The 26,147-nt window shown below is 47.2% G+C and overlaps 2 protein-coding genes across 8 annotated transcripts; one reads left to right on the plus strand and one right to left on the minus strand.

The window, feature by feature from the left end:
* The first annotated feature begins 12,690 nt into the window (after positions 1-12,690).
* Positions 12,691-19,903, plus strand: sp4 (sp4 transcription factor). Of its 3 annotated transcripts, none has more exons than XM_084696711.1 (8): positions 12,691-12,972; positions 13,139-13,308; positions 13,566-13,639; positions 14,324-14,680; positions 15,133-16,327; positions 16,555-16,750; positions 16,934-17,133; positions 17,414-19,903. In XM_084696711.1, the coding sequence occupies exons 2-8, from the start codon at positions 13,302-13,304 to the stop codon at positions 17,686-17,688; spliced, it is 2,304 nt and encodes a 767-aa protein (XP_084552837.1). In that variant the 5' UTR covers positions 12,691-12,972; positions 13,139-13,301; the 3' UTR covers positions 17,689-19,903. The 3 variants fall into 3 exon arrangements, with proteins under 3 accessions (XP_084552837.1, XP_084552838.1, XP_084552839.1); XM_084696712.1 differs by having other exon boundaries at positions 12,691-12,908; XM_084696713.1 differs by having other exon boundaries at positions 12,691-13,308; positions 16,940-17,133.
* Positions 19,904-19,968: 65 nt separating this feature from the next.
* On the minus strand, positions 19,969-25,590 carry cdca7b (cell division cycle associated 7b). Of its 5 annotated transcripts, XM_084696714.1 has the most exons (12): positions 25,547-25,565; positions 25,285-25,381; positions 24,817-24,954; positions 24,555-24,701; positions 24,334-24,434; positions 23,359-23,647; positions 23,075-23,137; positions 22,690-22,878; positions 22,320-22,505; positions 21,892-22,041; positions 21,559-21,695; positions 19,969-21,279 (listed from the first exon to the last, which is right to left on the minus strand). In XM_084696714.1, exons 2-12 carry the CDS (start codon positions 25,300-25,302, stop codon positions 21,258-21,260), a joined length of 1,440 nt encoding a protein of 479 aa, XP_084552840.1. In that variant the 5' UTR covers positions 25,303-25,381; positions 25,547-25,565; the 3' UTR covers positions 19,969-21,257. The 5 variants fall into 5 exon arrangements, with proteins under 5 accessions (XP_084552840.1, XP_084552842.1, XP_084552843.1 ...); XM_084696716.1 differs by having other exon boundaries at positions 22,690-22,875; positions 25,285-25,590; XM_084696717.1 differs by having other exon boundaries at positions 24,555-24,695; positions 25,285-25,589.
* Positions 25,591-26,147: the final 557 nt, after the last annotated feature.

The raw sequence follows: 26,147 nt of genomic DNA on the forward strand, positions 1-26,147 counted from the left end.
TCTTCCTGCGGAGACCCACAAACAGATATATCACACACCCTTGCGTATGTACCGTGCGTAACAGACTTAAGACATACTCTGAGTTTGTTTTCGGTCTATTCTTGACCGTGCATGGGTAAAACAGCAATGTCAAGAATAATCGATAGGCTATTGAATGCTAAATTATGTTGAGAAAACCATTACAAATATCTTATTGTAATTATAAAAAGCTATTTAAAGTGTCCCATTTTTCTCAATTACACATACGGATAGCTTTTTAGCTCATATTTTATTCATTTGCCGTGGTCAACGTTGTTAAACTGACTTCACTAGAAAAGTGACAATCGTTAAGAATTGGATCAGACACAAACTCACCCCGAGTAGTGAAGCAGCCATAGCGATGGTCCTCCACTGTGGAGGGTGCTGTGTGTAAAACTGAAGGGTGCTTGCTTGTCAGACTCCTCTGTAGTTGTAGCTCCGCGGAAGCTTTGAAGTGCCACTGGCTAGGCCAGATTGAACCAATCAGAGACAAGCTTTCTCAGGAATGACACATTCTAACGTGAGGTCATGATTGATCTGCGCTGGCACATCCCACGGTTAACATCGGTGGAAATCCTCGAACTACTGTCTTGTGTAAAGAAACGTTATCTCCGTTGGTCACAGCAATGGATGATTGACGGACCTGTATAGCCTAACTCTGGGTGCCTGGCCCGGGACAGGGCGTATTCGGTCAGCCCTGGGGAGGGAGAGGGAGGGGAAGAAGGAGGGGATGGACATGATTTTTGCCTCCCCCTGTTTGATTTAATTCTGGCGGATTTGAATTACATTTTTCCTCCATTTCACTCTACACGTGGTTGTGTTTAATTGTGCCCTAATCCACAAAAGCACATAGGCCTATATGGGTTTGTCCATAGCATGGATGATCTATTTATATAATGCATTCAAATAAAACTGCCTCTTTATTCTATTTTTCGCTCTTCTTCTTTTCCCCCTTTCTTATATTGTTTTTCTTTTTTCTAATGTGTTGGTAATTTATTTTATCATAATATTTGTAGTGCGTATTGGGCCTTGAAACTAGACTGTTTGCTTTTTCTATTCAGCAAAAAGCAGTGGGATTTAACCAAAGATATGTCATGTAGATGAGACACTGAGAACCTTGGTAGCATTTTCTTCCGCATACTCTGCTCAGTCCTGCGCATGAGTCCGCATTATCATGTGGAGCGCATGCGAGTAGGCTATTTAATTTGAATTTCAAATTTAATAAAACAACGGGAAATAATCACGCGGGATTCTATTTGTTTGATTCTAGCACATTTCAGTCTCCCTGGGTGCAGACACTCTCGGCCACCTTTTGTAATTACGGGACGAAGTGGGAGAGTTGATTACAAATGTAATATTCTTCATCCACCCCATTCCACGTGCTTTACTGAACTAGGTGATGGGTGATCCGCGAAATTAATCTCGGTGTTTCTGCGCGAGGTATAATTGATCAAAATTTGAGTCCTGAGAATATCTTTACAACCCAAACTCTGCGACTTAACACGACAAAACTATTTAAGGCTCTGAAGCACAAAAATATATTCATGTATTGTTTCCCTCCGTAAATTCCATCGGACGATTATCCTGTGAGTAGCCTTAAGTGGCTCTCAAGGTCGCCCGGTTGTCCTACAAGGGCCCTCAGGGCATCTCATGCGCACAGGTGCAGTTCACAGTAAACTTGCGGCTCTGTTCCGTTTAACCTGACCAATGCTTACGAGCACCCTGAACAGATGTCCCCCTTTAGAAGCATTCTGTTCCCACAGTGTGTGTGTGTGTGTGTGTGTGTGTGTGTGTGTGTTATGGCCCCTAATGAAACCCTGTCTGAAGCCAAACCTGTTCCTTTGGTGGATATAATGACCGCATTATCACGCGCCACCGAACGTCAACAAAACACGCAATAGAGTGCTTTCCAGTGATTCCGCGCGAATAGAAAGAGAAAAAGAGCGACATAAAGAGCCGATAATTCGGCGGGGAAAGGGTGTGTGTGAAGGATTTTATTTCTCATTGGTGTTTTTCTTCTCTCTTTTGTTGTCAGAGTGGTTGGTAATCCATCAGGCCGTGCGCAGTTCTTCAGGGCAGTTGTAAAAAATAAACTCTATAGCAGGGTTGGGCAGTTGCCCGCTGGGGCAATTAGCTAGGAATCACAGACACAATTGCACGACACACGGGAAATATATCCTCTATCTTCCTGAAAAGAAACGAATCAACATTTTACGTGAAAAAGTTTCAACGGCACATAATCGTGGAACCACTGCCCGCAGTTCAAGTGAATTGTTGTTCTTGAAGAAGGAAACGTCCTTTATTCAACTAACATGTCTGCCACTTATGATTTGCCTCGAGCTCCCATGGCTTCCTGTAATTACTCTCTAGGGAGGGCATGCCTGTTGTCAGTCAGCACAAGGCTGATGGACACGTGTGTGGCGATGTCGTTCCAGCCAGCTCTAACCTACCTGCTGCTTTCAGAACGCACCATAATAAGCCACCTTATATAGGCCACCTTTAAAACATATATATATATATATATATATATATATATATATATATATATATATATATATATATATATATATATATATATATATATATATATATATATATATAACAGCAGTTATATTCTCTCTCTCTTCACCCCCCCCTCTCTCCCTCACCCTCACCTCTGTCTCTCTCTCCCCCCCTCTCTCTCTCTCTCTCTCTCTCTCTCTGTCTTTCTGTCTCTCTCTCTCTCTCTCTCTCTCTCTCTCTCTCTCTCTCTCTCTCTCTCTCTCTCTCTCTCTCAGGTGAGTAGGTCCAGCTCTTCAGTCCTGTGATCATCCCCAGATGGAGATGCGTGGCATTACCCATGCAGAAGGAACTGAGAGGGTCACAGAGGGCAACTCTCATCAGCCCGTCAGTGTGAAGAATCCCAGGGAATGTAATTACACTGTTCATCTCCCTCATTCTCCATTCATGTATACAGCCCAGTGTTTACGTACAGGCCCATGAGACATACTCCCATACATGCAGATAGGGCCACGCACAGACAGACAGACAGGTAGATAGGTAGATATACAGACACAGACAGGCAAGCAGACAGGCAAGCAGACAATCAGTCAGTTAGTCAGTCAAGCAGACAGGCAGACAGACAGACAGACAGACAGGCAGGCAGGCAGGCAGGCAGGCAGGCAGGCAGGCAGGCAGGCAGGCAGGCAGGCAGGCAGGCAGGCAGGCAGGCAGGCAGGCAGGCAGGCAGGGTGCTGTGCCCCCCCCCTGTAATCACAGCACTCTGTGCGGTCTTGTCTCTGTGTATTGACAGCCAAGTGTGCGTGCAAGCGCTTAGCTGAAGGTGAAATGAAATGGCCGTTTATCAGACGCAGGCACAGATACACACACACACACACACACACGCACACACAGGTTGGGGCCGTGATGGATGCAGGAAGCTTCATTAAGACATACATCACAGAGGTCGTTTAACCTGTCAACACATCTGCTGCCTAGCTCTCCTCTGACTGAGGGGAAAGAAAGAGTGACAGAGAAAGATGGAGAGCGGGCCAAGAGAGGAGGATTTGTCAAGAGGACATACAGACAGACAGACAGACAGACAGACAGACAGACAGACAGACAGACAGACAGACAGACAGACAGACAGACAGACAGACAGACAGACAGACAGACAGACAGACAGACATACAGACAGACACACTGACAGAGCAAAAGATAGACTGAGATTGGGAATCTGAATTAAAAAATGTACCAATCTCCTCTCTCCTCTGTGCAGTCTGATAGTGTGGCCTGTCTCGCTGTTTTTGTTACACACACATACACCCACACACACACCCCACACACAAACACACATACACACATGGTCATCATTAGAACGGCTTCCATCAGCTGATCTGTTGTGTAGTTTTATGTCTGGATCAGAGTGTTTCTAGATAGCTAATGAGATGCATCTGATGAAGGGGGTTTATTGATTTGGTCAAATTGAGTCTCTATTCATGGAGCAGTGTTTATGTGAAGATGCTATTGTGAGTGACCATTCGAGTGTGACTGTGACTGTGTGTGTGTGTGTGCGTGCGTTGATTGCATCTCTCCTGCTGTTGATTTACTATGGTCTTAAAAGACTATGGTTTGATTGACAATTCCCTGGAAACACCCTCTATGCCTCCCTCTGGCCAACAAAAGCTGTGTATCTTAACATCCTGGGATCACTTCCTGTCTTGACTCTTGACTCCACCTCCAGTTACTTCCTTGCATTCTAAGATCCTGCTCTCATTTCTGCAGGGACATGATTCTCTATGAGTCTAAATAGAAGAATGACAATTGATCTGTTTCTTGATGTGGTTTCCTTTCCAGATATTCAGTAGCAATGACCCAGACTTCTCTGTCTCTCTCCTCTGCCCTCCTCTGATGATGCTGTGTGGAGATGTGTGATTGCTGTTAGCAGAGTGGAAAAGAAAAGTGAAAGGTGGTGGTTAGCAGGGCAACCGCTCACGTCTCATCAGCCACTGGCTTTCATCATACTCTCTCTCTCTCTCTCTCTCTCTCCCTCTCCCTCTCCCTCTCCCTCTCCCTCTCCCTCTCCCTCTCTCTCTCTCTCTCTGTCTCTCTCTCTCTCTCTCTCCCTCTCCCTCTCCCTCTCCCTCTCCCTCTCCCTCTCCCTCTCCCTCTCCCTCTCCCTCCCTCTCTCACTCTCTCTCTCTTTCTCTCTCTCTCTCTCTCTCTCTCTCTCTCTCTCTCTCTCTCTCTCTGTCTCTCTCTCTCTCTCCCTCTCCCTCTCCCTCTCCCTCTCCCTCTCCCTCTCCCTCTCCCTCTCCCTCTCCCTCTCCCTCTCCCTCTCCCTCTCCCTCTCCCTCCCTCTCTCACTCTCTCTCTCTTTCTCTCTCTCTCTCTCTCTCTCTCTCTCTCTCTCTCTCTCTCTCTCTCTCTCTCTCTCTCTCTCTCTCTCTCTCTCTCTCTCTCTCTCTCTCTCTCTCTCTCTCTCTCTCTCTCTCCCTCCCCCCTCCCCCTCTCTCTCTCTCTCTCTCTCTCTCTCTCTCTCCAAGTTCAGGGGTCATCCAGTCTGGCCGTGAGGTTAGTGACTGACTGCTGCTGTGTTGCCATGGCAGTGGAGAGGGACACTTAAGTGAGCCAGAGTGACGTGTGATGGTTACCATGGTAAAGGGGGCAAGGTGTATAATCTGTTATTATAGAAGATTTACCACAGCTGCGTCTGACACACACACACGCACACACACACGCACATACACACACGCACAGGCACATACACGCTGATGTTTGACAGCCTCTTATCACCATTACTGTATTATACACACTAGGATAGAGCTGAGTTAAGCAAAGTGGAGAAGCAAGGCAAAGAGAGATGTTGGACATGGAAGGAGTCAGGGAGAAAGGACGTGTGTTTTTTCATGCTTTTCATGAACTGGCAGAACTGTTTGATGTTCTGTGTTTCTTGGTTGGTCTGTAGATTTCATCCATCTATCCATCCATCTATCCGTCTGTCCATCCATCCATCCATCCAATCCTCCTTCCTTCTCTCTACCCATCCATCCCTCCTCACTCTAGACCCATCCCTCTCTCCTCTACTGTCCTTGCCTCCTGACATTTCAAGCTAACAACTGATTGCAGTCATTTTCTCAGAAGTATGCTCTTCTCAGAACACATTAAAAATGTATGGTCTCTCTTTCTCTTTCTCTCTCCTTTTCTTCCTCTCCCTTTCTTTCTCCTCATCTTTCTATCACTCTTGCCTTGATTAAATTCTTTTCTGACCCTCTCTGATCCTCACTAATACAAGTTCTATCTTATTTCTTCCAAGTCTGTAACAAATGTTTTCTAACAAACACACACACACACACACACTTCCCTCTCACATGTTGGCAGATTAATTCACTCCTGTTCATCTTTCAACTCACTGTGTGGTATGTTCTGTGTCCTTCTGAATGTAAGCATGTGTGTGTGTGTGTGTGTGTGTGCATGTGTGTAAGCATGTGTGTGTGTGTGCATGTGTGTGTGTCCATTTTGTGTCTAGATTGATGGTTGGAAGCCCAACAGCATAATCAGACACTTCCAGACATAATTTTTCACTTTCAAACTTGATGGATGGACTTCCTTGGATCACTGTTACTACAGCACAGAAGTCCAGGTCATCATGAATGTGTGTGTGTGTATGTGTGTGTCTGTGTGTACGCGAGTGTGATTGTGTATGATGATATTTTGAATTATCCCGCTACAGGTATAAATCCCTATTTGCTCTTCACTTGACACGAGCAAAGGTGTGTGTGCACAACCGAAATTAATCTGGTCTTGAGTTTGTACATTGTGTGTGTGTGTGTGTGGGAGGGGGGGTGGGGGTGGGGGTGGTGGTGGGGTGGGGTGGGGGTGGGGGTGGTGTGGGGTGGGGGTGGGGGTGGGGGTGGTGTGGGGGTGGTGTGGGGGTGGGGTGGGGTGGGGTGGGGTGGGGTGGGGGTGGGGTGGGGTGGGGGTGGGGGTGGGGTGGGGGTGGGGGTGGTGTGGGGGTGGGGGTGGGGTGGGGTGGGGGCTCCTCCTGGTCTCTCATCAGCCAGCTGTCTGTCTGGAGGGAGGGGGTCATTAGGTAGACGGTAGCCCACTCCGGAGGCCTGTCTCTTGGGTGTCTTTTCCTCTCCTCCCCTTGGAGACAACCGGCCTGGACCATCTTGACTCCAATCACACGAAGGTCTGTGGCTCCTCAACTGGTGGTGGCTCAGTGGTGAGTGTGTACATATGTGTGTCTACATGTGTGTGTGTGTGTACATGTGTGTGTGTGTGTACATGTGTGTGTGTGTGTACATGTGTGTGTGTGTGTGGGGAGGGGGGGCGGTGGAGGGGGGCAGCATGGTCTGGCTGAGTGGGGTTTCCATGACTTAGACGTAGGCACTCTAAGAGGTAAACCAATCTCTGCGTTCAGAATACACACACACACACACACTATTCATGCTCAGGCCTTGGTTAACCAGTGCTGCCCCTACTCATCTCGCTTCAGCTCCCCACAATGCAGACCGTAAAACCTGCGCGCTGAAAGAGAGGTGGGGAGGAGGAGAGGGGGTTAAGAGAAGGAGAGAAGGATGGGTGTTGTTAAATTGACTGGAAAAAATGATCCTTTTCTTTTTATGCTAATTGCTATGTGACTAATTGTTAATTTATTCCAGAAAGCAATGTGAACACACTCATAATCTAAGAGTCCTCATGTTTGCTGAATGAAAAATTCACAGCATCAGTACTGAAATTAAGAAAGCATAAGACACACGCAAAAAAAGTGAAAAATGTCTTTATAACTGATAATTATAATAATTTGGCTTTTGATAATATATTAATGATGTATGAACGTTTTGTTAATCCAGTATGAGTGTATTGTTGTCCACAAACACACACACATACACACACACACACACTCACACACACCACCAAGAGTCATTCTGCCCTGTGTGGTCATTCATCAGGGTGGGGAGGACAGAGGTGAGAAACAGATGAAAGAAAGGAGCAGAGGTCATAGTGCATCACCCCCCTCCCTCATCTCTCTCTCTCTCTCTCTCTCTCTCTCTCTCTCTCTCTCTCTCTCTCTCTCTCTCTCTCTCTCTCTCCCCTTCTCTCTCTCTCTCTCTCTCTCTCTCTTCCTCCCGCTCTCTCTCTCTTTCCCTGTTTTTCTCTCCTCCCATTTTTCTCTCGCTCGCTCTCTCTCTCCTTCATCTCTCTTCCTACCTCTCTCTCCTTCCTGTCTCTCTCCCTCACTCTCTCCTATCTCTCGCCACCTCTTTCTCTCCCTTCATCTATTTCTACATCTGTGAATGTGGTAGTACTTTAAGTTGGGTTTCAGGTTATTTTATTGGTCTTTTGTCCCCTTCCTTCACCACAACATGTGGACACACACACATCCTTACACGCATCCCCTCGCACAGAGCCCTCAGGCCTCTGTTCAGCACATACACAGACAGAGAGAATCGTAGTCTTGGCGTCAAGTTTACCCGCCCCCACAGGACAAGTTAGGTCCTGTACCACACACACACACACACACACACATAGGCAGAGAGACCTCTTATCTGAGATCTTTATGATGTGCTGCACCCTCCACTTAGCACTGCTTTAAAGACCTTCCTGCACTCACACCAAACGTCACAGCTCCGTCTTCAAAGACATTCACGCGGACACACGCTTCTCACACACACACACACACACACGCCTAAACATACGCACACGTCCATCTCTCTCCGTTGTCCTCTAGAGAGGATGGCATGGTGCTGCGGGTCATCAGTGTCATTGAGCAGGTTTCAGTGGCAAGGTGGGGTAAGCAGCCCCGGGTCAGACTGCCTCAGACTCTTCCTCGGATCATGCTGTCATGTTCAGGTCAAGGTCCCCCCCTCTTTTTAACATAAATAACGATGGTACGCCCCACGACATCTCCCCCTCTGGTCCTCACGTTCCCCTCTTCCACGCCCTTTGAATCCTGGGTCGAACTTCTGCAGCAGGGACCTCAGTTTGACCCCTGACCACTCAGGTGTATCTGTGATGTCATCTTCGGGGGACACACCGAGTGCCCTCGGCAACGGTAGTTATCGTTTTGCAAACACAAAGACTCCGAATGTGAAGGAATGTCTTGTATGCTTATGCTTTGATGTTAGAGCTACACGCACACACACATACACACATACCTTACATTCAGGTCATTCAGTCAGAGCCATCGATGATTTGGTGAGCAGTTATACTATGGTTCTTTGTCTTTTCTTGTTTGTTGCTCTTGATTGCCCATTTTGATCAGCTCTACTGTGACCATTCTCTCCAAACACCAGGGAGTTATGGATAATTGCAATACAAATCTCCAGAAATACTTCACCTCTGATTTCAGCTCAAACTGACACACCTCCTTCCCACACACATACACACCTGTCAGTCTCTTCTCTTTCCACACAAACACTTATTTCCATAATAGAATTATTATTCCAGGTGATTAAACAGCAAACGTTATTTAGATTTGAAAGTGTCAAAATTTGTCTGATGTGCATCTTGTAAAGGCCTCCGCATGTCTACCAGAGAACTACAGAGACAGAAGTGATGGAAGAAAGGGTGAAGGGGAGGAGAGAAAGAAAGCGATGAAGAAAGACAGAGAGAGACAGAGAGAGAGAGACAGAGAGAGACAGAGGGAGAGAGACAGAGAGAGACAGAGAGAGACAGAGAGAGAGAGAGAGGGAGAGAGACAGAGAGAGACAGAGAGAGAGAGAGAGAGAGAGAGAGAGAGAGAGAGAGAGAGAGAGAGAGAGAGAGAGAGAGAGAGAGAGAGAGAGAGAGAGAGGGAGAGAGAGACAGAGAGAGAGAGAGAGAGAGAGACAGAGAGAGACAGAGAGAGACAGAGAGAGAGAGAGAGAGAGACAGAGAGAGAGAGAGAGAGAGAGACAGAGAGAGACAGAGAGAGACAGAGACAGAGAGAGAGAGAGAGAGAGAGAGAGAGAGAGAGAGAGAGAGAGAGAGACAGAGAGAGACAGAGACAGAGACAGAGAGAGAGAGAGAGAGAGAGAGAGGAGAGACAGAGAGAGAGAGAGAGAGAGAGAGAGAGAGAGAGAGAGAGAGAGAGAGAGAGAGAGAGAGAGAGAGAGAGAGAGAGAGAGAGAGAGAAGAGAGAGAGACAGAGAGAGAGGGAGAGAGAGAGAGAGAGAGAGAGAGAGAGAGAGAGAGAGAGAGAGAGAGAGAGAGACAGAGAGAGAGAGAGAGAGAGAGAGAGAGAAGCTACAAAGATCCCCCCACCTCAGTTGGCTCGGCCTGCTGACACCTTATTCACACAGGTTGTTTTCCTTTCATTCAGACACCAGGAAACATCATTCACTGCGCTGTCAGACCAGCGCTGCCAACTTCCTGTCAGGGTGCTGCCTCTTATAATCCACCGTGCCAAGAAAGTAAACACATCGATATAGGCTGGAGTACGGACTGAGAATATTTCAATCGGTAACAATGCTGATCTGTAAACTCAATTTCGTGTTTACAACACACAGATGAGCGGGAGAGGGGGAGAGAAGGAGAGAGGGAGAAAAGGAGAGATTGAGAGAAGGAGAGAGGGAGAGAGGGAGAAAAGGAGAGATTGAGAGAAGGAGAGAGGGAGAGAGGGAGAAAAGGAGAGATTGAGAGAAGGAGAGAGGGAGAGAGGGAAAAAACAGTGTGTTTGAATTTAAGAGAGGATTTAGGGACATAGAGAGACAGAATGTGTGTGTGCATGTTCCTGCTCTTGTGTCATTTTAGATGTAAGCAGTGGAAGATGATGAGGCAGAGATCTGACAGCATTTACTGGAACAGAATGACGAAAGGTAAATGAGTGTCCAAACAGACCGTTTTGCTTTCTCACAAACACACACAAACACACACACACACACACATCCACCAACGCACAGACACACACAAACCAACTGGTCTGGGTCTGATCCTGTTTGGCTGGCACAGAGCTGGTTATGAAAGTTTGTGTTCACCTGTCAACAAGTCCATAGAGAATGAAGACACACACCTACATACATACACACACACACACACACAACATAGACGGAATGAACAACGGAGGCGTCTGCCAGAACACTCACTCACAGGAACAGTCGTAAATCTCTGTGTCAGCGCCCTAACCTTCAGGAGAGAGAGACAGAGCGACGCCAGGGCTCGGAGGGACTCACACACCTACATACGTAAACACACATACAGATGTGCCCTGGCAGTCAGGACCATTACGCAAACATTTGCACGAAAGAATGCACTGACTCACAGATGCACAGAAATGGACATATTGAATAAGCAAGGTGGGTGTAGCTCAATGGTACAGCATTTAACTTCAAATCGGAAGTGACAGGTTCGATTCCCCCTCCCCCCATATGGTATTTTGAACAAATTTGTCTGCTAAATTAATACATTATTATAAAAAATGTATTGTGCAGTGCAAACTTGCCCCAACCTCACTCACTGACCTGTGTATATATTTGTGCATTATGTTTTGGGGCAAAACGATCAAATCCTTAAAAAGATACGTACTAAAACACCTGTCATTTGTTCTAGAAACGGAAACAAGCCTGGAACTCTGGACTGATGAAGAGGAGGATCGATCTACTTCATTTCCCTCTGAGAAGTATCATGGGTTTTTCTTCTTTAAAAAAAAAATAAAGAATAACAAAACAAAACAAATATTTGTTTTCATTTTCTATATTTTACATTTGAATAGAGAGCAGCCAGACCATCTTTTGGTTCAGAGGATTTGTTTTATACTATAGGACAACAATACACTCTTTCAATTACTGACGTGTGTTCGTCAAGCAGGTTTTCTATATTCTTCAATCGCTTGCAGGGATCTTCTGACCCCTGAGAACACAGAGCTGTAGGTGGAGAACGGTGACCGTGGCTGATGGAGGTCAGTCAGGATGTTTCAGCTGTCTGCTGCCCTCTAGTGGTGGTCATGAGAACATACTCTGAAGTTTGACGTGATACTCTCTTCTTAGGTCATTAATTTGCAACATATTTAAAATAATCTTGCATATATTTACGTTTTATCTCATTTTCCTGAAAAGGAATCCCTCTCTCTTAGTTCAAATACCCAGGCAATGCATGCCTTCATGTGGTGAAAGTCCTAATGTGTATCATACTTCGATCGAATAGCAGCACATTAAATCATCCCAAATCCTCAACTGATAGCAAGTCATCTTTGCCCATTACTTTCAATCCTTCACAACAGTGGTAGATGCACTGCATTGTGACAACCTTGGAACACCCCCCCCCCCTCCCTCCCAACCACACCCCCAGCTTCCAATCTAGACCTCCGTTGCCTAGCAACGTACTGTCCAGCAGCCCAGTGGGCGGGGCAAAGGGGTTTGGCTTCCGCAGTAATTACAGAGTGTGCATGTTTCTGGGGCACCGCAGGTGTGTGTGTGTTTGTGTGGTATTGTCAGAACATGCTTACTAGCACGGTAGTCTTGTTCATGAAAAGGATGCATGCCTATCTCTTTAACACTGGTATTATGATAAATTACATTTAGGTTCAAAAGCTCAACTTTAGGAACTTCTCGCACAATAGCAACACACTTCAGTTCTCTTAGACACAGTTACAAACGTATGTCAATCCGTCCGATTCAGGAAATATTTGGCCCTTAAATCTAAACTAAAACAAAAATATAACAATCCTGGATGGAAACATGGGGAAGATGTCAGGGTTATAAAATGTTCCAAGTCCTATGATGCCTTTTTACCTCACCATTTGTCCTATCTGTATGGGAGAGAACACAGCTCCTACTGTGTAATAATACAAAGAAGGAAATACAGGGTTCAGTCACTTCACTCCACAGTGGGTCTGTCTACTGTAAAAGGCCTATTAGAACAATACAAGGGAATTAGCTTAGCCTACAGGATATTGTATTAGCCTGTTACATGAAATTCTCAGACGTCACTTGTTTATCAATGCTGAAGAGAGTGGACCTAATGATAAAGAGAGAGCACACACACGCCTCCCGTCCCCATTCGCCCAACCCCCACAACGCACAAGTCACCGCCCTTGTTTCTTCCTCTCACACCAACATGACTACACCTAGCGCCGTTCTAACAAATTATCGCGCAAGGCAGTGTGGGATCTGTAGTCCCTTCCGCCAGAGCACATTTTGAAGGCGAGGCTTCACCAAATACAACTCCCATCTCAACCCTCGAATACTGAATCTTGCCATCCAATCTGAATATGTGGGAGGAGCGCGTCCGCCCACAAAAAACACAGTTATTCCTCTGTAGCTTCAATTCAATTGTGCAACAAAAAAGAATACGAATTATTTCTTGATATTGATAACGGGGATTTTTTTTCCATGAAGGACACCGACAGGGCTTTTCGTACCCACGAACAATAAGAACAGCGATATAACGCGGAGCCTGGAGGGTGTTGGCCTGATGCTTAAATGGAAGTGGGTGGATCTCCGCGAACACACACCACCAACTTCGATTTGGATAGCCTACATATCTGCAAAGGTCTAATATTGTCGTTATTGGAATGTTCTGGTGCCATTCGGAATTAGTCTTATTTTGCGAGGCTTGAGAACAAGGGGAGCGGACACTGACTTATTTCCGTTATTTCGGTGTTTAATTGTGCCTGTGCTTGGTACCGCCCTTCCTGGCGGGTGGGTGGCTTCGTCAGAGACCGAGAGCTTCAGCGGTAAACGGGAGCGACGCCAGAGCCCAGTGCGAGCCAGTCGCAGAAAAAAAATAGGCCGTCCTTCTCCTGTCTGCTGCCTGCCTCCGTCACAACCCTGGCCGGCCTTTCTGTCCCAAACTACACCTCTCCGGTATATTAATGCGTTATGAGTGGTAGGTACCCTCCCCCTTCTCCACCCCTCTCATCCACGTCTGACTGTCAGATAACCATCAACTGTTTGAATTGGAAACAGCCTATTGTATGTTCCCTTCATTGCATAGTTTTTTTGTAAATATCATTCACGTCACTTTACATGCCAATACAGTCACTAATGCATTATTTTCAGTGGTCTAAATGTCATGAGTATCTTAACACTCAGGGAGCAAATAGTTTATTAATCCCCCCACAAATAACTTGTCGTTTTCTACAGACTCGAAGAAGGAAACAACGGGATCTGAAGGAGGGAAATCATCTGGGAAAAAGGGTAAAAGTTCGGGATCGCAGGTATGTTTCTCGACCGTACAGTCTTAATAAGTGTACTGTTACTGTTGAGTTGCGGGCCTACATTCAGCCAGACAGCACTGGGGGCGTTACTCCGTTGCTTTTTACTTCCTGATTCTGTGGCAAACCTCCAGACCAAGTCTGAACCTAATGTACAGTCTGACTGCTGTCAAATACTGAAGACGTCTGCATAATTTTGATCCAATTTGAATGTTTAGTACATTTGGGAAGTTGTTACAAGCTTGGCAATGCATCTGGTTGTTACACATTTTGTGTGTCTTTTAAGCTACATGCATGGTTAGTTTACTGCTAGTCTGCTTATTCACTGAATGATACTCATGAGAGGTGTGTGGCATTAAATATTTGCCTGCGACCTAGTTTTTTCTTGATTTGTGAGGGAGGAGGAGGCGAGAAAGGGAGGGAGGCATTTCTTCTACTGCTCTGAGAAAAGAGAATTGTGGTTCTCACACGCCCGCCCACTCGTTTCCCGTAATACCGCCCACTTCTACTGACTGCTCTCTCTCTCTCTCTTCTCTTTTTCTGCCTGTGTTTGTTCTCTCTCTCTTTCTGTGTGTGCTCTTTCCTCTGTGTGTGTGTCATTTGTGTGTCTGTGCCTGTGTGCATGAATACGTGTGCGTATGTGTGTGTGCATGCATGTCTCTTTCCTCCCTCTATATTTCTCTGTAGGATTCCTCCCAGCCATCTCCTCTCGCCCTGTTAGCAGCAACCTGCAGTAAGATTGGGGGGCAGGGGGGAGTAGACGGGCAGACCGGCCAGATCCAGTTACAGGGGGGGCAGATCCAGGTTCAGGGGGGGCAGATCCAGGTACAGGGGGGGCAGATCCAGGGGCAGATAGTTCTGGACGCGGCCGGGGGGCAGGCTCTGTTGCCACAGCAGCTGGAGCTGGTGCCTGCCCAGTTCACAGGGAACGGCTGGCAGATCATCACCAGTGCACCCACAATGGCCAAGGAAATTGCCAATCAACCCGTTGCCGTGACGTTAGCCAACACCTCGGCCAATGACAGCGCTCCAGGGGGACGCAAGGTAAAGGGGCACTGGTAGTTCTTTCCCACTAAATTAGGTCTGGTTCTTCAACCGGTTCTGCTCAAGATTCCTGGGACATTGGTGCTGTCTAGAGAACCATTGTAATGAAGGATGCATCAACAACTGAGGGCGTTGTTAAACTATTAAACTATAATTATTGTTATTATTTACTTTCTTGTGCTGAAGTTGTCACGGTTCGCATTTCACGTCAAGGTCAGGTCAATGTTGTTTTTTTTCAGTTGGCTACCAACTTTTCTAGTTCAGAACCAATTTTTTGGGGATTGAAATTCTCCAAACAAACTCCAAATGAGGTGCGCAAACTGGAACAGAACCCGTTCCATGTTGGTGGGAAAGGTGTTTTCGGGAGGTCCTGTGAGTGGAAGAGTTCAGTCTGAGAGTTTGTGTGACGACCTGAGGTCATGACATGTCGTCTCCCCGTTGTTGTGTTGTAGATGAAGGCAGTGACAGGTCCACACAGCATGCAGGCCAACCAGCAGCAGCAGCAGCAGCAGTTCCAGATCATCCAGGTGCAGAACCTGCCGTCTGCAGGGGGAGGAGTCCAGTACCAGGTGATCCCCCACCTGCAGACAGCAGACGGGCAGCAGATCCACCTCGGCCCCCAGACGGCCTCCCTGGGGGGGCTGTCAGACCAGGTCCAGCTGATCCAGACTCAGAATCAACCCCAGACCCAGGCGATCCTCCAACCAGCCAATCAGCAGGCCATCCTGACAAGCTCAGCCAATCAGAGCGTCCCGTTGCAGATTCGTGCAGCCCAGTCGTTTCCTCTCCAGCTGCAGACCCTCCAGGGCTCTCAAACCCCAGTCATGACTACTTTACCCATAAACCTTGGCGGCATGACACTGGCCCTTCCTGTCATTAATAATATAGGAGGGGGAGGGGCTGTGCAGCTCATCCAATCGGCGGACGGAAGTTTCTCCATCGCGAACGGCAACCAGCTAATGACAGCTGTTTGCGGAGCGGCCACTGTCCCTGTGTCATCTGGCTCCACGACAACCGTGGCCAGCGGTGACGGAGTGTCAGACGGGACCCAGATGGGCTCGGCAGGGTCGGAGGGAGGTGGAGCAGAGAGAGAGAACCTATCACAGGGCAGCGAATCAGACTCTCAGAACCAGGCCAACGGGCTCCAGGCCCAGACGGAAGCTGCTGGAAGCATCCAGCAGGTCATCGTTGGCCAGATGGGCCACCAAGTCCTCCAGCAGATCCAGATCCAGCCCCAGCAGATCAACCAGAACCACCCCCAGAGCCACCCCCAGCAGATCCAGACCCTCCAGCTGGCTCCGGGACAGACCCTTCAGCCCATCCAAGCCTTCCAGAACCAAGCCCAGGTTCTGATCCGCACCCCTACCCTGTCCCCCTCCGGCCAGCTCACCTGGCAGACCCTGCAGCTGCCTGGCGGCATGTCTCTCCAGGGCGGACTGGGGGCAGTACAGCAGCAGCTGACTCTAGCCCCCATGGGTGGAGGGTCGGTGGGCGGAGGAGGCCTGGTGTCCCTGGGGGGGGCGCCCCTCACCCTCAGTGCGGCCCAGATCAACCCGGGCTCGGGGGTGCAGACGGTCAGCATCGCAGGACTGGGCTCTGCAGGGGTACAGGTGCAAGGTGTACCCCTCACCATCACCGGTCTACAGGGTAAGACTGTGGTCTGTGGGTGTCCTTATATAACGTCTTATTTAAAAAGATATCTTTTTAAGATACCTTTTCCTTGTTGCCAAGTAACAAAACTGACAAATCCCAGCATCCATTTCTTCCCCTCTCCTCCACTTCCTCCTTTTTCCCAATAAACCATAAAGCACCTGACAGCCACTGATAGCTACTCCTGCTGCTGCTGATGTGTTTGTGCGCGTGCCTATCCACAGGTCAAACACAAGGTCAGGAGGGGGTGAAAGTGCAGTCGTCCCCGGTGACGGTCACCGTGGGCAACATGGCGGGCTCGTCCCTCAGCCCTGACCAGCTGGGCTCGGTACAGAGCTCGTCAGACCAGGAGGGGCTGCCCAGCAAGAGGCTACGACGCGTCGCCTGCTCCTGCCCCAACTGTCGAGACGGAGAGGGGAGGTACGCTCGCACACACGCCCTCACACACACACACACACGTGTGCACACAGACTCACCCCCCCCTCCACACACACACACATACACACACATGCACACAGACTCACCCCCCCCCCTCCACACACACCCCCACACACAGACACGCACACGGTGTGAGTGACTGTCTGACCGCCGTGTGTGTGTTAGGAACAGTGGGGACCCCTCGAAGAAGAAGCAGCACGTGTGTCACATGGAAGGCTGTGGGAAGGTTTACGGGAAGACGTCCCACCTGAGGGCCCACCTGCGCTGGCACACCGGGGAGAGGCCCTTTGTCTGCAACTGGATCTTCTGCGGCAAGAGGTTCACCCGCTCCGATGAGCTGCAGAGGCACAGGAGGACACACACGGGTAGGGAGGGACGCACCGCCACACACACACACACACACACACACGCACACAGACCCACACACACGTGCCGGAACATACACACACACACACACATGCATACACACAGACCCACGCACACGCAGAAACGTGTAAATACTGTGTAAAAGAAAAGCCACTGTTTTTCGGTTACGGTTCTCTAACCCACCTTCTGTCTCTCTTTCTCTCTATCCTCTCTCTCTCACTCTGTCTGTCTCTTTCTCTCTATTTGTCTCTGTCTCTCTCTCTTTCTCTCGCTCTCCAGGAGAGAAGCGTTTTGAGTGTCCCGAGTGTTCGAAGAGGTTCATGCGTAGCGACCACCTCTCTAAGCACATCAAGACCCACCAAAACAAGAAAGGCGGAGCCTCGCTGGCCATCATCACCACGGACGACATGGAGGACGACAACCAGGAAGGACTGAGCTCCTCTCCTCGCATCGTCACCGTGGCGACGCTCTCCCAGGACTCCGACCCAGCCACGCCCACCACCTCTAATCACATGGAGGAGGAAGAGGAGGAGGAAGAGGAGGAGTTTGAATAGAGACATTTTTTTCTGAATGTGAGGCCTGGGTTTTGTTTAGTTTTTTTTCTGTTTCTTTTCTATTGCTTAATGAAAACAGACTTTCAGAAAAGAGGAGAGTTACAGTCGATCGAAGCTGAAATATAAACACATCAAAGTCTAAAATGGAAGAAATCTAGCAATGACACAATTTAGCCTAAACATTATTAAATAGTAGTTTGGCATTTATGAAAATGAGCTATTAGAAGTATAATGCAGGGGAATGGATTATATTACATTTAGCACAATAGGAACCCATTGGTTCTAAAACCATTATAAAATAGAATAATAGAATTAACAGAATCTCTCTATGCACAAAGATGAATTTCTGCTTTTTTACAGCTCTGATGATGGTGGCAAATCATGATGGGGGACTGTTAACATACAGGTGAAACTGAGCAGTGTGTGAATAATGTGTGTGTGTGTGTGTGTGTACAGGCACCTGCTCACCTGTTATCAGTGAAGAGAAGATATAGAATAGGGTTAGTCTGCAGTCGGGTAAAACTATCTTGGAGACCAGTCAACAGACAAACTGTTGTTAAAGAACGGAGAGATAGAACAGCAGAGATTTCAAAACAATTTTAAAAAGTAGAAAAAGCACATATGAACAGAAAAGATTTATAAATGAAGCATTCCTATTGAGAAACGGTTGACATTTGAAATAGGTTTCTATAAAAACAATCTAGCTTTCTACATGGTGGTATGTGTAGTGAAAGCAATACTTTAAAGACAATCCAAATGAAGCCATGTTTACATTGTCTAGTTGGGGTTTCTCTGACAAACAGCCAGTTAGCTCTCTTTGTGGGTGAACCCAGGAAAGCAATGGGAAAGCAGTTCTAGAGTCCTAACACACCCAAATCATTCCTAAGTGGCATTGTTTCAAAAGAAATTACACTACTGTGAGAAGATAGGAGTAGGAATTGTGTGTATTGACACCTTCATATGGTCACCTGCATAACGTCCTCATGTGATTGAATTAATTCAATTTGCAAGATGTTGGGTGTTTGACGTTAGTGCTGCTTTCTGGATTCCCCCCCCCCCCTCCCCACCTGATTGAGGGTGTTCTGTCCTACAATGCCTTAACACAAGCTGTAGTGCGGTAACACTGATGGAGTGAGTGGGACGGGGAGATGGAGAAGGGTTCGGACAAGAGGATGGCAAAAGGGGTGAGGGTTGTCACTTTGTCACAGATGACCAATGAATACTGTCTGAAGGCAAATGCACTCTACGGTTAATACAGGATCTGCCTTCTCCGCTGCAAGTCACATGATCCCCTCCCCCCCTCCCTCTTATACACACATGCATACACACACACGCACACACAAACCCCTCTGTGACCCCTCTGACAGTAATACCCACATACATACTTTTTTATGTGCCACCGGTGACAGTCACAAGCACACACACTCTACTGCCCCCGCCCCCTCTCTCCAGCTGCTTGGCTTTGTGTTTCCTTCTTTGAGTGGGGTAGGGAGAGGGAGTGAGGGGGCGGGGGTTAGGGTAAGGGGGCACCATGTTAATTAAGCTATGTCGATGTTTCTGGTAGTGTTGTCTGTGTTAGGTCAAGTGTGTACATTTCTTTTTTGCTTTTCTTTTTTGCTTTTCTATTTTAAAAAGTCACATTTCTGTATGTTACCACAGAGAATGAGACCGTGTACGGCTAATTTATTATTTATCCTGATTTTTAATATTTGCCTTTGCTGAAGTGTATTGTGTGTTGGTTCTGAGGTTTTGTACAGCATGTTTCAGTTCTGCCCGAGTGCTGCTCTCTTCTTTTAATCGTGCTTCTTTTCTACGTCCAATCACAGCTCTTCATCTCTTCTTCTCTTGCGCCATAAACGTGTTTAAAAAATAGAAGAAGTAGAAAGCAAAAAAATATATATATTGTTCAAAATGAAATGGTTGATACCAAACAATTTAGATGTTTTTGGTAATATTTTGTGTGAAACAATTTTCTTTAATATTTTCTAGTGACATCTCATTTGTAAATCTTTTTCTAAGATGTTTGTCCGTCTCCATGACATTTGATAATGGGTTTTTGCCAGGTTAGCCTCAAAGGCTCCAGTTTATTGATATTTTTAAAAATTACAGTTTGTACAAATGTGTTATGTCGATTCAAGAAAAAAGTGATAAATGATAAGATACTACCATAACACTTGCCTGCATAACACTTGACAATAAAGTGATTGAAACTGTTGAGCCTGTTAAACCAGTCTTCTCTCCATGCTGAGGACCACCGACCTTCCTACACCTATATTTGTTAGAGAACAGCAAAGACACTGACCAAATGTCCATTAACCTTGCTCTGAATACACTGCAGACTCTGATCCAGTTATATTCTTTCTTTTTCTCGGGTGTGCAGTGACAGAAATATGGCGATACCAAACAGAGTGCACTCCAGTATTTTTTCCCCATTCTCAAGAAAGGAAAACTTCTGGTTCCGTTGACCTTTCGTCTGCGTGTTCGTCATTGTATTTGTCTGGAGGCAACATATTCCATACGCCCTCCACACTGCCTCTGAGGTGTCTCTGTATGCCAAAAACACAACGTGTCCAACCAGATGCTTCAAGCGTCCTTCTCAGGATCAAAGGCTGCGACGAGCGTGAAGGGTTCATTCCCAGGTCACGCTCACAGTGGAGGTGTCGAACGGTTACAGCCTCCTCCGAAATCGCTTGTATGAGGAGCCAGCCCCTGCGGGTACTCGACACGTAAATACTCCAGTCCTGTCTGATCCCTGGTCGCCGCTAGCTCGAGGCTTGTTTTTGAAACAGGAGGTTAGAATTAGAATGGTTAGGTTAGAATGTGGAGATGTTGGCCCCCGAGGCCCCTCAGAATGAGGCATGGACAGGAGAGGAACGTTCAGCTACAAAGCAGGCGATCACATAAGTTAACTTGAGAAAGACAAAAGAACCTGTTTGATGTTCGACATGTACACGCATCATACCACATAAAGTGTAAAAATGTTCAGTAAATATAAGGTCCATTATGACAGTGGAAAAACACGAGAAAAAAAGGTTTCTTAAAATGGGATTAAAAAAACAAAATCTGCTTTAATGGGGGGGGGGGGCAGGCCTTGACAGTAATTACTTGACAGTAAAAAAAAATAAAAAATCTTCCCCATAGAAAAAACAGAAAAGAAATTATAATAATCACAGCTCAATATTTACAGTACACAAACTTTTCCATTACGTCTTTTCAATTTTTGGGGGCCATTTATTTTAAACATGTTTCAGTGATGAAGTAAGGTTTTTTTTTCTTTTTTTACTTTATTCATAAAGTATCACGTTGATATCCAAAACAGTGGGCATCCACATACAAAACTCTTTAAAAAGGTGGAAATCATAAGGATTTTGGATCATAAAATGATAGTGCTCTAATAAAAACAAGTAAAAACCTTTAACACTAAAATATGGGCTAAAATCAGGTGAAGTGCTGTGCAACAGTTCTGCTGCGTGTGTTTGTGTGTGTGACTCTCCCAGTTTGTCCAGTGTGTATGTCTCCACACCCACACAGTAGGTGTACTCCTAGTCTAGTACTCCAGTCACCCGTCTTCACTTCAGATCCTTCTGAATACTGCAAGACAGAGAGAGAACACGGTCACACGTCTGTAAGCATGGTAAGGTGGGTCAGACAGCTGAGAAGTTAGGGAATCGGGCTATTAATCAGAAGGTTGCCGGTTTGATTCATGGCCGTGCAAAATGACGTTGTGTCCTTGGGCAAGGCACTTCACCCTACATGCCTCGGGGGAATGTCCCTGTACTTACTGTAAGTCGCTCTGGGTAAAATAGTCTGCTAAATGACTAAATGTAAGCTACACGACTGAGCTAAACCCTATAAACTCTCCCTACATACCTTTCCAGATACTGGTGGACATTGCTTTTGCCGTTGTACTGGGCCAATCGGACAAGGTTTCCTGTGGCACAGCGACCCTCCTTCCTCCGGCACAGACTACAGTTGCACATGCCCCTGCAGAGCGGACATGCCCATGTCTAGGAGAGGGGGGGGGGGGGGGGGGGAGGAGGAGAGAGAGAGAGAAAAAAGATTAAGAGGGGAATAGAGAAGTGAGGGGGACAGGTATGGCTGGTGATGCTAATGAACAAAATACACAGGGACATTTTTTTCCCCCTCTTATTGTCTTACTGTGTGTTGGTGATGGTATTTGAGTGTGTGTGTGTGTGTACTGACCGGGTCGAGCAAGGTGTCACACACATCCTCTCCATAGCGATTCCTCAGACAGGGTCCGCAGAACTGACCCTTGACCCCGACACAGTAACCACTGCGACACACCGTCTTGGTGTCCAGAGTCTTCTGTCTGCACTGGTGACACGTGCTTCCCTGCAACACATGCAGATGTGGGAGTTAACACCTAACGCTAGCTGCTAATAATAAACCTTCCATCCACCAGCCTTTCATATAACTTCACTTTCTTGAACTACAGATAAACAATTTACAGTAACACTTATAACGTATATGAAAATAGCAACTGAAATAACAAAAGCTGGGTGGGCGTGCTCCAAAATGGAGAGAGCAAGAGAGCTAAGGGTTAGGGGCTAAGGTACAGAGGCGGGGTGGCTCCTGAGGAGAAGGTTCCCTTGAGGAGCTTGAGGACTTACATTCTCCTTGTCCAGGATCTTGTCTTTGGACCGCAGCGCCACGTTATCCAGCTCCTCCTGCGTGATGTCATCCACTGGCCTCACCTCGCTCCTCCTCCTCCTCCTGCCGCCGCCACTCCGCCTCTTCCTGCCGCTGCCAATCGCACGCAGCTCGTCGTCCACCTGACCAATAGGAACGAGGATCGACTGAAAGGCATGCGGAAAGTATCCGTGTGTGTGTGTTGTAGTCGACGTGTGGGCGATTAAGTGTCAGGATGCATGCGAGTGATGAAAGTGACAGTGCCCCCAGCAAAGTGTGTCTAGGAGTTCCCATCAGCTTTCTGATATCCAAGGGTGTGAAGGAGAATCTTAAGTGTGTGTGTAGGACTACCTCCATCAGCTTCCTGATATCTATGATCTTGGCAGGTCTGCTGAGCCTGGTAGGGGATTCGCTGCTCTTCTCCACTCCAAAGTTCTCAGGGGGGCGGGCCTTTCTGGACGGGTTCTTTCTCCCGCCCCCCTCCGTCGCCACGCTCGCTCTTTTCCGTGGAGACGGGTTCTCAGACACACGCCTTTTCTTCTGGAAAAACAACGAAAAACACCCCCCCGAAAAAGAAAAACTTCAACACCCACAATGCACCAGTGAAATGACAACCCAACGTGAGCTTCAGTCAGGATGTAGGAGTGGAAGGCTGTGTGGGGATAGAGAAGCTAAGGAGCCCCTGGAGAAGAGGAAGGGAGGGACCCGGACCTAACCCCCACCGGGGCGTACCAACCTTGGGGGAGGTTAAAGGGGTCAGCTCTGCCACTGAGCTCAGGTCAGCAAACAGCTTGGCCAGCTGGAACACAACCACACGATCACAGTCAAACCCAGATAACAGTTCACCTGAGGGATGTCAGGATGAATCAACGGTGAGGCGCTAGGGGTCCAGTGCAGCAAAGAATACCCAAGAAGAAAGAACAGACTGAACTTTTTGGGATTATTCTTTCATTTGGGGTTCGAAAGTTGTATTACATTTGTGTGTGTGTGTGTGTCGTGTGTGTGTGAGGCAGGTTGTACCATGTCCTTGTTCTCTTGAATATTCTTGTCCCGTTTGCTCAGAACTTGAGGGCAGATGTCCATCTTCACTTCGTCACTATCCTCCTCTTCATCATCCTCCTCCTCCTCTTTTCTCTCAGGAAGTCTTTTACCTGCCTCTCTGCCCCTGACCCGTCCACTGGCCACCTCAGCCACGCCCCTTTTCAGCCTTGTCCTCTCAGTGGCTCTCCGCTCAGGATGGGCTGCTCTGACTGGCTGGCGTTTATTAGGAACCTCCTTTTTCTGGGCAGAGAGTCTTTTTGTAGGAAACCTGAAAAGCAGCCCGGGATCGAGGGTTTGGTCACACACAGTAGCGGCCCTCCGGCCCAGAAGTGGTTTGGCCCATCGGGAGTTCTCCCGGTGCTCCAGATGGGCCAAACCACTTCTGGGCCGGAGGGCCGCTTGCTTTATAATAATTTTTACTACTATTAACATTTTTGGCAGAAGATGCAACAGAAACACGGTTGGCCGGCCCCCCTATCCCCCTTCCAAATGAAGGTCTATGCAGCCCTTAGTGCCGCTTATACACAACAGTGACACTGACAGATCGAAAGCTAGCTAGTAGAGACAATATAAAGATGGAAAACCAGGCTAAGAAACGTAAACGTAATTACAATTACCTTCACTAGAAAATGTTTTATCAATTGAAAAAATGGATATGTTCGTTTGTTTTACATAAAGCTCCAAAAACTATTTTTCGCTCAAATCAGCAATCAATTCGCTATGCGCGCTTGCATTGAGCGTGGAAGTCCCTAACTAGCATCACATCAGGCACAGAATGTACATGCATTAGCAGGGCGCTCTCTGTGGTGGCGTATACGGGACCGGGTCTGGTGGGCCGGTCTGGATCAAAGTCAAGGACTTATTTTTACTCCCAGTCCGTCCCTGGTCACACACAAGGCTCAAATGCACATCACACACATATGAACACACACACACACACACACACACACACACCTAAAGGCCACACAAAGGCTCTTCCTCTTTGGTGGAGCTGACTCTTCTCCTTCGGAGTAGAATCCTGTGTCCACATCACTCTCCTCCTCTGACACCACAGACTGAAATGACACAATGGCATAAGAGAGTTGGAGAGTACCGTTAACTTGCATGTAGTCAAACCAGGTGTAATTATGACGAAGGTGAAGCAAAATTTTGGCGAATCTTTTGGAATTGTTTACCAGCGTATTTAAACCGTCACTGAGCCTGCCTTCGCTCCCCTCTTCCTCACTGAAGCCCTCAAACTCCTCATCCTCTCCGTCTGACTCGGTGAACATACGAACCAGCTCCGTGGTGATGAACCTTGACCGGAAACACAGAACCTGTAGCTGAGAGAAACAAAAGATTCTCAATAAGCACTATTACAAGGGACGTTACAGTGTATCCTTAGCCCCATGCCTTGTTATTTGTTTGTAAATTCGACTGTTCGGCGATGTGACCCACCGGCTTCTCGGAATCCCCAGAGTAAAGGCTATCCCGGCTGTCCTCTGAAGCCTGCACGATTGTGGCACAGACTCCGAAACCGTGAAAGTCTTCATCCTCGCTTGGACTCTCAAAGATGTCAGCTATAGCTCTGGGCGTCTGTGCGGCACAACAATAGAGCCACATAAAACGTTGTTCATTCGACAAGTTTTTAGCTAGCTGACATTATAAGAACGACGTGTAATGAAGTTGGGGCCACATGGCTATGACTAGCTTGCTAGGCTAATTCAAATTACAAACCGACACAACTGCAGTAGGCTCTTTTTCTCACGTTAGCTACAATACTAGTATAAGCTAGCCAGCCGGCTACAGTACATTAAATCCCTCCAGTCAGAGCCGTGATAGATATATAGCCTACCGTTCAATGAATAAGAATTTGTATGCATGTCTATATGTATGTATTATAATGTATATAATTTGCCAACCTACCTTTGACGAAAGGGGCATTTCAAAAAAGTGTGTAACTTTTCTTTGGAAAAAGTTCTAGATGAATGGGAATCGTTTAAAAAACAACACGAGCTCTGAACTAACATGGGGAAAAAAGGGGGTTTAGCTCGGCATATGACTTTCATTCAAATGAATGTAGTGAAATGTTTTTGTATGAGTTAGGTAAAATTTGACAATATATAAAAAGTTGTATACAGTTTTTAAGAGAGTCATCCGAATGGACGATTTATGGTACTGATGCTACCTTCAGTGTCGTCCTCACTTTCCTTCCCCCAAAATCAAAATGGTACGTTCTAAAACTCTTTAGTTTCGCGGGAAAAATACATGTGGGCGTGGTTTAAAGACTGCTCGGCTAGGCATTATTTATGACTCGAGGCAGTATTTCTTCGGTGTCGGCCTACATTAATCGGCAAACCATGTGTAGTTTGTGGTAGGCCTACCTCCGTTATATCCAACGGTCACTGTTAAACAAAAAGGAGCTAGAATATATGAGTTCAGTACACCTATCTCCTCCTTCATTATTCATCCTATGTAGACCAATAACACCTGCATCTGGAGAGTGGGAATACAGACACATGGGCATGCACAATAATGCTTCTCTAAAAACGGTCGCGTTTTCCGTCACTCTTTATCCCCCGCACGCGTTCTCTCCTACAACCGTCATTAGCCCGCTGAGGAAAAGATTCGTCCGGTGACAGCGAAATGATATGGTTTACCGGCACTATCCGAGGAAATCACAGGGCTACACCCTCGAGCCTCCCGCGACGCGCACCGGGCGCACAGCAGGTAGCGCTTGTTTTGCTGTCAAGTCGAGTGCCAACTAGGAGATGCGAAAATGAGAAACA

Source organism: Hypomesus nipponensis, chromosome 4 (genome assembly GCF_054491055.1).
Source record: "Hypomesus nipponensis isolate SF chromosome 4, ASM5449105v1, whole genome shotgun sequence".
NCBI classification, from domain to species: domain Eukaryota; kingdom Metazoa; phylum Chordata; class Actinopteri; order Osmeriformes; family Osmeridae; genus Hypomesus; species Hypomesus nipponensis.